Consider the following 15,827-nt stretch of genomic DNA (forward strand, 5'->3'; position numbering starts at 1 on the left):
TTCGGGCATCAGCCCCAAGGGATGGAATTTCCTACCCAGGGTCCCCACCAAGCCCAAGTGTGGATTTGCAGCCCACAATTTTCACAGTTTGCCTCTCCTTTTCCCCACATTGGATTTCCCCCATCCCCATCAGATGGGAGCAGCTGAGAGCCCCACACTGCCCATCCCGGCCTCTCCCAGCTCAATCCCTGCTCCTGTGACTTCTAGAGATGAGCTTGGGCAGGAGGAATCCCCAGCTCTCACACCTTGTTTTCATCCCCAAACCAGGATTTGCCATTCCCAAACTTGGCCCAATGCAGGAGGCCGTGAGGAAGAGGAAGATGTCCCGGGAGCCCCAGGCAGGTGAGGAGGAAGTCAGTGCCCCTTTCCCCCTCTGTCCTGCTCCATCTCCCAGCCCAGCACGGCCCCTGGCTGCAGGACAACCCTGCTGCCAAAGCTGTCCTGCTGGGGATGCACTGGGGGGATCTCCTTGCCCTTCCCTGTGGCACGGAGGCAAATCCCATCCTCTCCTTGTCCTTCCTTCCCCAGACCAGGAGCTGAGGATGGAGACCAGGGAGGACAAATCCCCACAGCAGAACCTTGTGGAAGAGCCTGTTTTGAGCGGCTCCACAGCACAGGAATCCAATGGGGAGGAAAAGCCCCGGACATCAGGCACAAGGAGAGGCTGCAGACACAGATCACAGGGATCTGAGGGGGAAAGACCCACCCGAGGCTTGGGAGGCGGCCGGAGCTCAGAGCTGGGAGCAACTTCAAGATGAGGAGAAGCCCCACAAGTGCTTGGAATGTGGGAAGAGCTTCAGCCAGGGCTTCAATCTCCTCACCCACCTTTGGGTGCACACGGGGGAGCGGCACTGGGAGTGTAGGGAATATGGCAAGAGGTACAGGCACAGCTCCCACCTCTACCACCAGCAGGTGCACACCACAGAACAGCCCTACACGTGCTTGGAATGTGGGAAGAGCTTCAGTGTTCGATCCACTCTGACCTCCCACCAGAAGGTCCACACTGGGGAACAGCCCCACGAGTGTTCCGAGTGTGGGAAAAAGGCTCGGAGCAGTTTGGATCTCCTCAAGCACAGCACACCAGTGTCCCGAGTGTGGGAATACCTTCAGGCACAGCTGTAGCTCGACCCAACACAAACAGAGCCACCACTAAGAGAAGCCCTGAGAGTGCCCTGAGTGCGGGAAGAGCTTCCTGTGCTGCTCCAGCTCCAAGCCCCATGGGAGGATCCACGCTGGATGGTCCCCAGTGACCCCCGGTGGGCAGAGCCCGGTGATCCATGTTGGGAAGGCACCTGCCTGCGGGCTCCACATCCTCCTGGGTCCCCATGGCCTGGGTTTTCTTTTCATTTCTCTTTGTCCCTTCAAAACACCCAAAACTGGAGTAAAAAAATAAAGACATTGAACGGAGACATTGATGGGAACATGGGGGGATCTTCCAGGAGATGTGGGGAATGCTGGGTCCAAGGGATTTGAGGGTTCCTGGGAGGGATTTGGGGGTTGCTCAGGGCTTTGGGCACCCCAGGCTGAGTGGCTCCAGCTGTGCTGGGAGGCCCTGGTCGCGGTTCTGGGGCAGCTGATCAAGGCCCCCCTGCCCTGGGACTGTTCCCATCTCCCCCATCCTGGTTCCCGAAGTTCCCTGTGCAGGATGCCTCTCTCCCTGCTGTCACCCTCCTTTCCTCTGGCCCATTCCCATGTCACCCCACTCTTAGGCCCATTCTGCTTCCATCCCAGTCTGCATCCCATCCCCAGTCTCATTCCCTGTCCCTGTCCTGTACTGTCTGGTTGTATTGCACTAAGTTGTTTCTTTAGTTATTGTTCTGCACTGGCTGGTCTTGTTATTTTGCAGGGAATAGTTGATGTTGTATCACATGGTTTGTCCCGCACACAGCCCTCTCCCCCAAAGCCCCGGTGCTGCTCTTGCCCTGGGTTACTCCTCCCCTCAGCCCTCCCATTAGTTGTATCCCATTGGCCGTGGCCTCTCTCCTCCGCCCCCCTTTCCCTGGGTTTAAAATCACCCGCGATCAGACACTTGATCTCTTTTCCCCTCTTGGACCTGCCTGGAGTGATTCCACAGTTAAGGTGGGATTTTTGGTCCTGAGGAGAAGAGCACCTCCCGTCCTTTACTTTGGTCCTTGTGAGATAGTGAGGCCTGGGGTCCAGAGATGCCGAACCAGACCCCACAAAGGCCCTGGGTCAACCTTACATTGCCGTTCCCATATTCCAAATCCCATAATCCCCCGTCCTGTTCCCGTATTCCCGATCCTACTCCTGGTCCCGCATTTCCATTTCAGTATTCCCTGTCTCACTCCCATATTCCCATTCCCACTCTCACTCCTCTATTCCTGTTCCCAATCCCAATTTTTCCTAATCCCTGTCCCATATTCTCTGTCTGGTTCCTGTTTCCATATTCCCTGTCCCATGCGAATATTCTCGTTCCCAGTCCCATTCCAGGTCCCTCTCCCATTTTCTCATTCCCATTCCCAGTCCCTGTCCCCATTCCTGTCCCTGATCCCATTTCCGGTTGCAGTCCCAATATCTTGGTCCTTGTTCTGGTCCTTGTCCCTGTCTCCTATTTCCAGTCTCATTCCTGCTTCTATTCCCAGTCCCTGTCCCCATTCCTGGCCCTGTTCCCAATCCCGGTCCTGTCCTGGTCCCATTCCTGAGGGCTGCAGAGCTCGGGCTGGCTGTGCCACACGAACCGTTCAGCCCTGCTGCTGTCCTTGGCCAGCTGCAGAGAGCACAAGGCTTTGGGCATTTCTCAGAGGCCCCCAGGTGGCCGGAGCAGCCCCTCGTGCCAGCAGCCGCTGTGCCTCAGAGCCCTCCCTCACGCTGGGGCCATGCAGGGGCCATGGGCCTGGAGGAGGCTCCTGTTCTTGAGACAGGAGCGAGGCTGCAGCTCCCGCCTTTGGGCCCTGGGCCGCAGCAGCGCAGGGGAGGCCCAGCTGCAGAGCTCACAGCCCCTGCTGGGATTCACTGGGACACTTTGGAGCACCAATCTCCAGCCCATATTCTCCCTGCGGTTGCTGTTTCCATGTTCCCCGTCCCGTTCCCTCCTTGGTCCTTGTCTCCATTTGCGGACCCTGTCCCCATCTCTGCTCCCATTCCTGGTCCCTATTTCCCTTCCCCGGTCCCATTCCCGGCCCCCATTCTCGGCTCCTGTCCCCATTCCCGGTGCCATTTCTGGTCCCTGCCCGCATTCCCGGTGCTATTCCCGGTCGCCATTCCCAGTCTCTGTCCCTAGTCCCGGTGCCCTTCCCCGGTCCCATTCTCGGTCCCTATCTCCATTCTTGGTCCCATTCCCGCTCCCTGTCCCCATTCCCGCCGCCGCCATCGCTCCGGCTCCCTCGGCCCTCACACAACCGAGCAAACCCCGCGCTGCTCCCGCCCACCAATCCCAGCGCGCGATCGCTCTCGTATTTGCATAACCACCCCATGCGCTTTGGCCCCGCCCAGCGCCGGCTGCAGCCGCCTCCGGGCGCTGTTTGCTCCCAGTTCCCTCCCAGTGTTTCCAGTAAGAGCGGCACTGGCAGGGAAAGCGCTCCCAGTTCCATCCCCCTGCTCTCAGGATCGCTCCCGGTGCTCCCAGGATCACTCCCAGTGCCGCGCGGGGCGGTGTTATTTCGGAACGCGCGCCCAGGACAGAGCGCGGCTGCTTTTGGGTGTCGGCACTGCCCGGGCCGGGGTGGGAGCCGAGGAGGAGCGGGAGGAAAAGGAGGGACAGAGGACGAGGAGGAAGAGGAGGAGCGGAAGGAAGAGGAGCGGCAGAACCACGTTGGTTACCCCGCCGCCTTCCCCCGCCGCTCAGGCCGAAGCTCCCCCGGCTTCTGCTGCATCGCCCCCTCCAGCAGCCGTAGGTGAGCGGGATGGGGGAGCTCGCACCAGATCCATCGGGGGGGGGTCTCCGGGGGTGGGGGTTTCGTGAGGCAGGGGATGTTTGACTCTTGCAGGACCCCAAACCCGAACCGTAAATTTCCCGTGGAGAGAGCTTGGGCGGTGTCACGTTCGCCTGGTACCGGCGGGCACGGGGGCGGTCTCGGGCTGGGAGATGCCCGGGAGAGCCGGGGAGAGCTCGGGAGCTCCGGAGCGGGGAGAGCGCAGAGGGGCGATCCCGGAGCCGGGGGACAAACCGGCTGCCTGGAGGGGTGCGGGAGGCTGGGGATGAGCGGGCTCCGGGCCTCCTGAGGCTGAAAGGGGCGCTGACTTCTCCAGCTACACTTGGGCAGCGGGACCATGAAACCCAACGCGCTTAGCCATGGTTTTCCCCCAAACCAGGATTTCCCATTCCCAAAACTTGGCCCGATGCAGGTGGAGGAGGCTGTGAGGAAGAGGAAGATGTCCCGAGAGCTTAATGGAGGTGAGGAGGAAGTCAGTGCCCCTTTCCCCCTCTGTCCTGCTCCATCTCCCAGCCCAGCATGGCCCCCGGCTGCAGGACAACCCTGTGGCCAAAGCTGTCCTGCTGGGGACGCACTGGGGGGATCTCCTTGCCCTTCCCTGTGGCACGGAGGCAAATCCCATCCTCTCCTTGTCATTCCTCCCCCAGACCAGGAGCTGAGGATGGAGACCAGGGAGGACAAATCCCCACAGGAGAACCTCGTGGAAGAGCCTGTTTTGAGCGGCTCCACAGTACAGGAATCCAATGGAGAGGAAAAGTCATGGAGAACCCACACGAGGAGGGGCTGCAAACGCAGATCTCGGGGATCTGAGGAGGAAAGTCCCACCCAGGGCAGGGGAGGCAGCCGGAGCTCGGAGCTGGGGGTCAATGAAGAGCTTCAGGATGGGGAGAAGCCCCACAAGTGCTCGGAATGTGGGAAGAGCTTCAGCAAGAGATCCAACCTGGTCCGCCACTGGAGAATCCACACAGAGGTGCGGCCATATGAGTGTCCCGAGTGTGGGAAGAAGTTCAGGACGAGCTCCCACCTGACTGTCCACCAGAGGAGCCACACCGGGGAGAAGCCCTTCAACTGTGGAGAGTGTGGGAAGAACTTCAGCAAGCGCTGCAACCTGAACTACCACCAGCGGATCCACACTGGAGAGAGACCCTACGAGTGTGATAAATGCAGGAAGAGGTTTCAGAGCAGTTCTCATCTCCTCCAGCACCAGCCGATTCACTCAGATGAGAGGCCCTTCCGCTGCCCTGACTGCAAGAAGGGCTTCAATGACAATTCCACCCTCATCAGGCACCGCCGCATCCACACCGGAGAGAGGCCTGGGGCGAGGCCGTACGAGTGTGATCAATGCTCGAAGGCGTTTAAGACCAGCTCCCATCTCCTGCTGCACCTGCGCACTCACACAGATGAGAGGCCCTTCCGCTGCCCCGACTGCGGGAAGGGCTTCCAGCGCAACACCCACCTCACCAGCCACCGGCGCATCCACACCGGGGAGACGCCCTATGAGTGTCCCGAGTGTGGGAAGAGATTCCGGCAAAGCTCAGCTGTGACCTACCATCAACGGAGGCACCACTAAGGGCAGCCCTGTGAGTGCCCTGAGTGCAGGAAGAGCTTCCTGTGCTGCTCCAGCTCCATCCCCTATGGAAGATCCACCCTGGATGATCCCCAGTGATCCCCAGTGATCCGTGGTGCCAGTGATCCCTGTTGGGAAGACACCTGGCTGGAGGGCTCCACATTCTCCTGGCTCCCTGTGGGTACCTGCACACATCCATGGACCAACATCCAAAATCCATTTTGTAGAGCTGATTTGTCCACTCCTGACCCCAGAAAAAAAAAACTTTTTGCCTCTTCTGGTGGCCTTAACAACACTGGATAGCCTTGGAGGTCTTCTCCAACATAAATCCATCGTTTTAATTCTCTCTGGCCCATAGATATCTTCCACAGCCCAATTTGGAGGGACTGGGGCAAAACCCTAATTTTCCAATTTTCAAAACAGTTGGGTGGCAACCCCTCCAAAAAAGGTTCTTCCCACCCACCAAGCACATGGATGTTCTGCCAGCAGGAATATATAAATAGTTTTGTTTTTTTTTTTTTGCCTTAAAACGAAAAGGTTTCTGTTCATTCCTTTCAAAGCCCTGAAACTGGGGTAGAAATAAAGGCGTTGAACTAAGGCGTGCATGGGGACATGTGGGGGACAGTGGCATGTGTAGGGCCATGGGGGGACATGGACATAGACAGGACCATGTGGGACATGGCGGAACACAGACATGGATGGGAACATGGCAAACATGCATGGGGACATGAACTGGGACAGCGTCAATTCCGCCACCACAGTGCCACCAGCACCTTCATCTGGGCCATGGCAAAGCGCTGCCTGATGCAGTTCCTGCCACCACATCCCCACTGTCACCACCACGGTGTCCCAGCTGAATGTCACCACCCATCAGGGCAGGGTGGGGACATTGTTCACCTGGTGACAAGTGTCACGGAAGCAAGTGACGGTGTCCCAGGGCCACCGCACTCAGGGGACCTCAACTGCCCATGGGGACAGGGGAAAAGGTCAGTGTCACCTGGCAGGTCGGGTTGCCCTGCACTGGGTGTCACCAGAGGCATCCTGGTGGCAGCATCCACACAGATGTGGCAACATTGTCCCCTGATGTTTGTCATGGTTGCATCGTGTCCCCTCCCCTCTGTATGTCCCTATCCCCCACCATGGCTCGCTGTCACCCCTCTGTGTGTCCCCGTCCTGTGCCATGTGTTCCTGTCACCCCTCTGTGTGTCCTCGTCCTGTCCCGTGTGTCCCTGTCTCCCCTCTTTGTGTACCCATCCTGTCCTGTGTGTCCCTGTCCCCTTCTGTGTGTCCCTGTCCCTCCCCCTATGTCCCTGTCCCCACCCCTGGTGGGGCTGAAGTCCCCGAGGTCTTGAGGTTGTGTCCTGCAGGGTCTCTTTGTGTCTTGCGGGGTGTCCCCATGTCCCTCGGGATGTTCCCATGGCTGCTCCTGGCACTGAGTGTCTGCACCCACCCTGGCACTGGCAGAGTCATGCCACGGCACCTGTGACACCCCACGACATCCCATGACACCCTTTGATTTTGAGTCCTTCCCCCTCCATTTTGGGTCCATTCCCCGTGCTATGGGTCACACTTTAAACCACCCCAGAACCCCCCAAAATTCCTCACCCATGATGTCCACGCATCCCCCTGGAAGTCCCCCCAGGCTCTCGGCCACAGAACTGTTACTGGTGACACTGAGCCACAGGATCCACAGGCTGTCCCCAAGGGTGGCCCCTCCAGTGGCCCCTGCTGCAACAGGGCCCTCATGGTGGCCAGGACTGCAACCCCAAACATCAGTCAGTGACCCTGAAAATTCATCAGGGATCCCAAAACTTCACCAGGGATTCCAAAACCCCATTAGAGAGCCCTGGCCCCATCGTGACAGGTTCTGCATGCTGACTGGTACTGCGACCCCAAAAATCCATCACAGATCCCAAAACCTCCCAAAATTCATCAGGGATCTCAAAAATCCATCAGGGATCCCAAAATCCCCTGCTGGGGACAATCCTGATGTGTCCCTTAAGGAGTTGAGGACACCTCCAGGATGTCCACCTGTTGTAGTGTGCTTTCTTTATTTGGCAGGTTCTCTGTGTAATTTGTGGTTTTGCAACCCCTCTGTATTGTCCTCCCTGTTATTCAGTTTAGTTCTGTTTGTTACCCAGCTACTCCCTGCCAAGTTTCAAACCTCCACCCCTTCCCAGCTGTTAACCCCTCCTGCCCCTACCTTTGCCCCAGACCCTTCCTTACTCCTCCTTCCATTAAATGTCAATCCCTGCCTGAACCTGCCCTCCCCTTTAGAAACTTCCCTGTCAGTTTGATATCCTTCGAAACCCCATTGGTTTACTCAAGCTGTTCTCCTCCCTTGAAGTCCTTTATTGATTTACACATTGTATTCCCTGCCTTGTGTTCCACCCCCAGTTCCCCTGATTAGCTAGAGATTTTATCCTCCCCGACACCCCCCCGTTTATAAGTTGTTGTCTGCCCTCTGTTCAGGGTCCTGGGATCCTGGACTTGCATTGCTTCTCAGCCCACAGGGCAGGTTTTGCCCCCGAGCAAGGCAGCACAGGCCGGATAGCTCAGTCCCTGCTGGGGACAGAGAGCCCAAATACCCAGGCTGCTCGAAGCCATGGCTACCTTAAGCAAGCTTAGTTGATATCAGCTCTTTAGTGATTATCAGCTCTCTTGGAATTCCAGCTCCTTGCTTGCTAAGGTGCCTGGCAGGCTATTGGGGGAAGCAGACGAGAGAGGAGAAGAAAGGTCCTGGCGTTCCACAGCGATGGTTTTATTGGGGGGTGTGTGAAGGGTTCCAGCGAGGCTCTTCTTCTGCCAAATGGGCTAAACCAGCCCCTTTTTATAGGGTACAAAGGGATCCAAAAGGGAATCAAAATGGTAATTGGGGACATTCCGAATAATCTGCTAGGGATGGATGTCCTCGCAGGAAGGCAGTGGGAAGACACTGAGGGTTTTCTGTGGTCTTTTGGCACTCCACCACTTAACATTAGGCTGATTCAGACTGCACCCGCACTGCCTTACAGTAAAACAATCAATGTGAAACAATATCCTTTGCCTTCTGGAGCTAGGGAAGGCATCAAACCGGTTATTCAAGATTTGCGTGACCAAGGAATAATAATTAACACACACTCCCCTTATAATTCACCCGTGTGGCCAGTCCAAAAGCCCAACGGGACGTGGAGGCTCACGATTGATTATCGTAGGCTCAATGCCAACACTGACCCCTGACTGCAGCAGTGCCAAATTTAGCTGAATTAATAACATCAGTACAAGAAAAAGCTCACACAATCATGGCAACGATAGATGTCAAAGACGTTCTTCATGATACCTATACAGCTAGAGGACATGGACCACATTGCATTCACATGGGAGGGACAACAGTACACATTCACTAGACTCCCTCAGGGATACAAACACTCTCCAACTCTAGCACACAATGCTTTAGCTAAGGAATTAGAAAAAATACCTAAAACTGACACTGTAGCTATTTACCAATACATTGATGACATTTTGGTAGGAGGAGAGGAAATTAAGGAGGTGGGGGATCTCCAGCAGAATATAATCTCTCATCTGGAGAACCTAGATTCAAAGATTCCCCCAGAGAAAATCCAAAAGCCTTCTCAGGAAGTAAAATTTCTGGGAATTTGGTGGCGATCCGGAAGCACATGTATCCCACCTGACACTTTAACTTCTTTAGAGCAGATGAAAATGCCTGAAAACAAAAAGGATCTCCAGCAAGCTTTAGGACTGTTAGTATTCTGGAGGAAACATATCCCAGATTTCTCAATCATTGCTAGGCCCCTTTACAATTTACTAAGGAAAGAAGTCAAATGGGATTGGACTCCTTCTCAGGAGGAAGCATTACAATTACTGATTTTTGAAGGCACTGCACATCAGGCATTGGGGCCCATTCATCCTAAAGACCCTTTATCCAAGTGGATTGGGGATTTGCCTCCTCAGGGCTATCAATACACATTTGGCAGCAAGGTCCTGAGGGTCCAACAGGGCCTGGCAGCTTCTTTTCTTGTGGTTTTAAAGATGCTGAAAAAAGATACACTGTTTGGGAAAAGGGATCGTTTGTTGTTAGCTTAGCTCTTATTGAAGTAGAAAAAATCACACGGCAGCAAGCGATCATATTGAGAGGTCCCTTCAAGGTAATTAAAGCTGTCACAAATGGGACCCCTCCACCTGATGGCACAGCCCAAAAGTCATCAGTCAGGAAACGGTATGCTCAAATAGAGTACTATTCCAATAGCTTTCCTGTCACAGAAGGTGCTGCAAAATTCTTGGCAATACAAGACACTGAGAGCCCGGACACCAGCCAAGACAAACCTGCTTCTGTAATAAAAGTAGCACCACCCTTCTCGTCTGAGTTAGCAGCAACCTGTTGGCTTACAGATGCTTCTTCAAAGTGGGAAGGAAAGACTTGGAAATATAAGGTGGCTGCCTTACATATTTCATCTGGTGAAAAAATTATCACAGAAGGGGAGGGCAGCGCCCAGGTTGGAGAACTCGTAGCTCTCTGGAGTGTTTTCCAACGTGAGGCACAGAACACTTCTCCTGTTTACATCTACACTGATTCATATGCAGTATACAAAGGCTGCACTGAGTGGCTCCCTTTCTGGCAACAGAACGGCTGGGAAGTTAACAGAATCCCAGTGTGGCAGAAAGAGAAATGGCAAGAAATCCTAGAAATCACCAGTAAAGGAAACTTTCTGGTTGGTTGGGTAGCTTCTCACCAAAGAGATGGGAATCAAGCAGGAGAATGGAACAACAGAGTTGATGAACTAGCAAGGCTTAGCCCCCTGAAAAAGGAAACTATCTCAGAGGATTGGAATCAACTGTTAGAATGGTTACATGTAAAAAGACAGAACACAGATGCAAAAGATCTGTACCAGGAAGCACACACCCACGGCTGGCCAGTTACCTGTGAAATGTGTAAAAAACATGCATGCGAACAGTGCCACAAGTGACTGGAAAGGCATCCTTTAGAGGATGACCCTCTGCATTTGAGGAAAGGTAAAGGCTTGTGGGAAGCGTGGCAGGTAGATTATATTGGTTCTTTTAAGAAGTCAGGAGGTAAGCATTTTGTGTTAGTAGGAGTGGAAATTGTATCTGGGTTGGTACAAGCTGATGCTTTTAAAAGGGCCACAGGAGATAATACAGTTAAAGCTTTGCAGAGGTGGTTTGGAACTTTTCCAAAGCCGCAAGAAATTCAGTCTGACAACGGGTCTCACTTTACTGCTAAAGTGGTACAGGATTGGGCCAGAACTGAAGGCATAAAGTGGACCTTTCATACTCCTTACTACCCTCAGGCTAATGGGATCGTGGAAAGGACAAATGGCCTTTTGAAGTGGTTCCTTAAGCCACAGAAAGCAAACTGGGACTGTTGACTGTGGGAGGCTGCTAAGGGGGTAAATGGCAGGTGGGGGGTGAACGACTGCCCCAAAGTCACTGCTTTTTACCGTACACCTCCAAGCATCGTCCCTTCGCTGGAGGGTCCTGACGATCCAAATAATCCATCACATTACCCTGGACAACCTGTCTTAGTGACCTCCCCACCATGGGCGAGGTACCACTTGTGCTGAAAACCCCTCTGAACAAACATGCATGGGTAGCCTCTGATGCTCTTGGAAAAGAGCACCGCATACATACACGCTGGATAATCCCTTCATTTTAAACTCCTTTCTGCCTCTCAGTGGCAGGACTTTTTGTTGTTTTTGCTTTTACAGGAGAATCCCGAGGGATGTGAGAATCATCCGAAACATGATAGCCTTGCTAATACTTTTCTGCATATTACCACAATTTCATGGACAACCCCCTGGTGAGCAGCTGTGGCCCAAAGCCACCATTCAGCACACCAATGTTCTTGGATCCTATCCCAAGGGTCATTACCCGAGCCTGGCAACCCTAGTACTGCATGACTCCAAGGTATACCGCCCGAATGAGTGGAGATGGGACCAGAACGAATTGATCAGAACCCTGATGGGAACGGTTGGTGAGTCAATTGTGGTAACATGCAGAAAGGTGGAAGGAACTCTCCATGAAAAGGCCACCTCTATCATAATTGTTGGAAATTTTATGGAAACAGGTGGAAGGAATCATCTGGACATCCCTTCAGCAAAATTATGTCCCACGAAGAAATGGGGAAGTTCCAAAATAAAAAGTCCCCTCGCTCTGCGTTGTCACCAGGAACATATTGGTAGTTATGCTTTAGGTCCCAAAACTAACAATGTTGCAATTACAAGAGGTTGTAATGATGAATCACTTGATTGCTGGTACAGTTTTACTTTGGTCAAACCTACTTACGTGACATGTTGTTGGCAGAATGACACAGCTAGTCCATTCGGATTAAGAGGCTTGATTTACACATTTAAGATAAACACTGTACCAAAACCCACACCAAGTGCTGTAATTACGCTCTCTCAGATGCAAGGTGTGAAGCCCTTTTCTAATACATCTCAAAGGGCAGACACTGCAAGGCCTGCACTGAGCACGGTAAACACGACAATCACACCCCAATTGGCAGAGGCAACAAAAAGCCCCTTTACATGGCCCTGGTCTCAAGCCTTCCTGCAATTTACCGGATCTATGGGATATGTCACGGGTCTAAACTTATTGAAAGTAGTTACACATGAAGACAAGTTGTATACTACATGAGAATGGGAGAAACAGAAAACCTGGCAGCTTCAAGGAGTAGTGGGAGAACAAATTAGCATTGGGTGTTGAACGGTTAATGGGTCTGACTATAGCAAAGCAATTGGAATCAGTGTTTCCACAGATCAGGAAAACAAACAGGAGCAAGTCTGTACGCACCCAAGCATTTGAGACTGCTGGCACAGTTTTACATTAACTCACACTGCGGAGGTAGTTTGCCTCTGGTCCAAGGATACTCAAGACCTTTCTTTTAAATTTGTAATAAATGCTGAAACCTACTTTACCACTGTCACCACTTCACCCGTACCACCGGTCATACTCATCCCAAGAATTTTCAAGATTGGACCTTATATAATCAGGAAAACTGGCCAACAACAAATATTGTTCAATCCAGCATGGTCTCCCAAACAGGTCAAATTGCTAATGCAGAGCAATGTTTCAGATATTCAGCCAGCTTGTTCTCTGTTTCTGCAAACTTCTTTTGAAGGTTGGACCACTTGACTTCGGAAATGAAGCTCTTTTAAAATTAGAACACCAAGGGACGTGACCAGCATTGTGGGTACAGGATTGGGAATTCTGAATAGCATTGATTCTGAAGTACTAATGAACAAATTGGCTGCTACAACTAGAGATCTGACCAAATTACAGCAACCACTGAGGTCATCTCTGTTACCCTTGGGAACACACCAGTGGCTGCTGTCAAACATTTTGCCAAATTGGGAAAGAGTGAACGTGAATGATCACAAATTGGTGATTAATTCACTTGGTGCTACACAAAACAGTGTTTCTTTAGCCCTCAGCTGTGTCCAGGCACAATTATGGATGCAGTCAGTCTCTGCTTCAATTATAAGAGAAGGTGAGGAAGGCACTTTCCCCACAGAAATTCAGAAAATAATCTGGGACAGTGCCACTGAGTTTGAAAGAGAATTCCAATCCTGGTGGAATCTGGTGAACTTTACTTATGATCCCATTTCAAACACAGCCACTGCTTTTGTTAAAACCATACGCAATGCTTCTGTACATTTGGTCTTCCCTGTTCTTGCATTAGGATTAAACCATGACGGAGCTGTTCTCTATCCCACAGAACATAGGGGATGGGCCCGTCAGGTCAATGACAAATGGCAAACTGTTAATCTGGAATCTTGTATTGTCCGAGAACAACAAGGGTTCACCTGTGAAAGCAATGTAATCGTAGCTCAGGATATCTGTTTAGACACAGAGCAAAACATCTGTCATTTTGAGATTTGTCCTAATGAGACTACTGAAACAGTTCTTATATACATAGGCAATGGATGTGCATGCTTTAGAACCATTTGTGATTTTGTGTTTGTAAGAAGATGTTGTGGTAGACACAAAGAACCACTCAAACTTTTGTGCTTGTAACTTTACTAAGATTATAGGATGTGATTTCTCTTATGAAGCTCCAGTTACCTCTCACTACCTATTGCAATCCAACTACACACTGATTCACAAGCTGATGTCCACTCCTATCGGAATGAACCTTACCCTGGTGAGACAACTGCTGCTCCATCAGGAGCTGGTTGAAATTCTTGAGAACAAATACACCAGGTTATGGAGAGGGTAAAGCAAGATGCTGAGCATAGGTGGTGGGATACTGTCTTTGGGTGGTCACCTACAGCCACAGATGTCCTGAACAGTGTGTGCCACCCAATTGTTGTTCTTTTGATTCTAATTACACTTGGTTATAAATTGTCAGCAGCCCTATTCGTTATGAAATGGAACACGATGAAAAGGCTGAGATTGATGTCTGTAGCCAATGAACACCGCTTAGCCGATGTCCTCTACACTATAGATGCCCCCAAAACATTTGACACAAAACAATTACGAATTGAGCATATGTGCTTTAGAGCAATTTTTGATTCTCAAGTATGATTTACAGAAGGTTATTTTGATCTTTAGTAGATTATTTTAGAAAATAATTTTTAAAAGACAATGCTTATATTATGATTTGTTTCTTGTTTTTGTTTTGAAAATTTGTGATTTGTTTCAACCATTTTTTGAAATTGTTATACAAATGATATTGCTTTAATTAATTAGCCTTTTTTTGAAATTATTATAATTAGCCATTTTTGAAATTGTTATTAAAGAATAACACGTGTGAAAATTGCTATGATAATCAATATTAATTATGTTTGCTTACTGCTTCACTTTCCCCTATCTTTTTCTTTTCTTTTCCCTCTCTCTTCTTTTTATCCTCCTCTTTTCTGTCATCCCTATTTTTTCCGGGTTATGCTACCAACATGCAATGAGTTCCGAAGATTCATCAACGACACTCCAGAGTTCTGCTGATGAAGATCCCTCAAGACAATCGTGAGTCACGGGGTCGTGTGAGATTCTGTCTGAAATGTCCTTCATTTTTGCCTCACAATTGTCATGAAGAAAAGACAACCGAAAAGTTAAAAACTGTTGAGCCAGTGGGAAGGGGAGGTCAGGTGCTTCTCAGCTCACTGTTTCCACAGGTGTTGTTTGCAGAACATGCCATGCTGAACTTTGTGGAGAGCTTTGTCAAAGAGTGGCTTGAGGAGAGAGGACACAGCCGAATTAATTTGGTAAAGATGTCCTAACTAGGGCAGAGGCCTTTTTGCAGGCAGGGTGTCTGTTGAGAAGGTAGCTGAATAGAGAATGGAAAAGTACAAGACCGTGGCTAATTCCAAATCTTGCAGGTGCAAGACAATGTGTCCTTGGGCCTAATGGAGTATGATAAAGAAATGGACAGTGAGGCGTGAGAAGTAGAGAACGTAGGCCCAAAGGAATGTGGATGAGTTAATGGTATAGTTTAACCAATAGATTGCTTGGCTTACAGAATATTCATAAGCTTATTATTTGCTGTATAAGTGTTTGATGCTTTCTTTAATAAACTGAACCTGAGATGAACCATCTGGTGTCCTGGTCTCCTTCCTACAACAAATGGTGACCTCGAACGTTGACACTCTAGTCTCGCACTAAAGAAAAAGAGGGAGGATGCGCCACGGTCGAGGAAGTTGGATTTGGGTCCTGAGCAGCCAGGACGGTGCCAGAATTTTGAGGAGCACCCTCGGGGTTCACATCGGTGACCTGAGCCATACGTGCTGCTGGAAGCCTGGAGAGCTGCAAAGAGCACGCTTACGAATAGGTATGGATAGGCAAGGAGCATACGAACTGTTCGCCGCATATTTAGAAGGGCGAGGGGTGAAGGGGATAGATTTAAAAAAGGAGCTGCCAGGGTTGCTAGCCTACGGTTATGTTAGGGGGGTTTTCCTTAATCCACATACGGTTCATGAATTTGCTGAAAGGAGAAAGTTTGGGGATATACTGTGGGAGGCGGTGTTAGAAGATGATAAAACAGCAAAGAAATTGGGCAAGCTATGGCGGGTGGTACACAACGCACTGCTTCAACATGTTTCTGAGTGTAAGGTGGCAGAAAGGGTGACAGAAGCTCATAAGAGAAATATAGGGTATGGTCGTGAGGATGATCCTCTCGCGCCTTCAGTAAACAAGGTGTTAATACCGATAGGTTCACAACAGTGTGGTATGGAGGATCCTGTTACAGGCGCGGGGGGGCTGTCTGCACCTCCTCTGTCGGAGGAGGAGGACGAGCTGGAGGATAGAGGGGGACGTGAGTTGAGCCCGCTGCCCCCCGTGGAGAGCGCGAGCCGAGCCTGCCACATCCCCGCAGAGAGAGCGAGCTAAGCCTGCCGCCCCCCCGCAGGGAACGCGGG

The 15,827-nt window shown here is 51.3% G+C and overlaps 2 protein-coding genes across 3 annotated transcripts; both read left to right on the plus strand.

The window, feature by feature from the left end:
- The first annotated feature begins 267 nt into the window (after positions 1–267).
- On the plus strand, positions 268–1,409 carry LOC131094979 (zinc finger protein 3-like). Its single transcript, XM_058042580.1, has one exon. It carries the CDS (start codon positions 625–627, stop codon positions 1,120–1,122), a length of 498 nt encoding a protein of 165 aa, XP_057898563.1. The 5' UTR covers positions 268–624; the 3' UTR covers positions 1,123–1,409.
- Positions 1,410–3,486: 2,077 nt separating this feature from the next.
- On the plus strand, positions 3,487–14,992 carry LOC131094976 (zinc finger protein 239-like). 2 transcript variants are annotated; one of them, XM_058042574.1, is made up of 4 exons: positions 3,487–3,854; positions 4,273–4,354; positions 4,546–6,446; positions 11,184–14,992. In XM_058042574.1, exons 2-3 carry the CDS (start codon positions 4,349–4,351, stop codon positions 5,461–5,463), a joined length of 924 nt encoding a protein of 307 aa, XP_057898557.1. In that variant the 5' UTR covers positions 3,487–3,854; positions 4,273–4,348; the 3' UTR covers positions 5,464–6,446; positions 11,184–14,992. The 2 variants fall into 2 exon arrangements, with proteins under 2 accessions (XP_057898557.1, XP_057898556.1); XM_058042573.1 differs by lacking the exons at positions 3,487–3,854; positions 4,273–4,354 and having other exon boundaries at positions 5,469–6,446.
- Positions 14,993–15,827: the final 835 nt, after the last annotated feature.

This window comes from Melospiza georgiana, chromosome 32 (assembly GCF_028018845.1).
Source record: "Melospiza georgiana isolate bMelGeo1 chromosome 32, bMelGeo1.pri, whole genome shotgun sequence".
NCBI lineage: Eukaryota > Metazoa > Chordata > Aves > Passeriformes > Passerellidae > Melospiza > Melospiza georgiana.

Excerpts from the sequence above, each read along its gene's own strand:
- LOC131094976 (XM_058042573.1), top strand. The coding sequence starts at position 6,073 with ATGTGGGGGACAGTGGCATGTGTAGGGCCATGGGGGGACATGGACATA. Across the intron at positions 6,447-11,183 it reads CCATGGGGACAGGGGAAAAG|GAGAATCCCGAGGGATGTGA; the intron begins GTCAGTGTCACC and ends TTGCTTTTACAG.
- LOC131094979 (XM_058042580.1), top strand. The coding sequence starts at position 625 with ATGGGGAGGAAAAGCCCCGGACATCAGGCACAAGGAGAGGCTGCAGAC.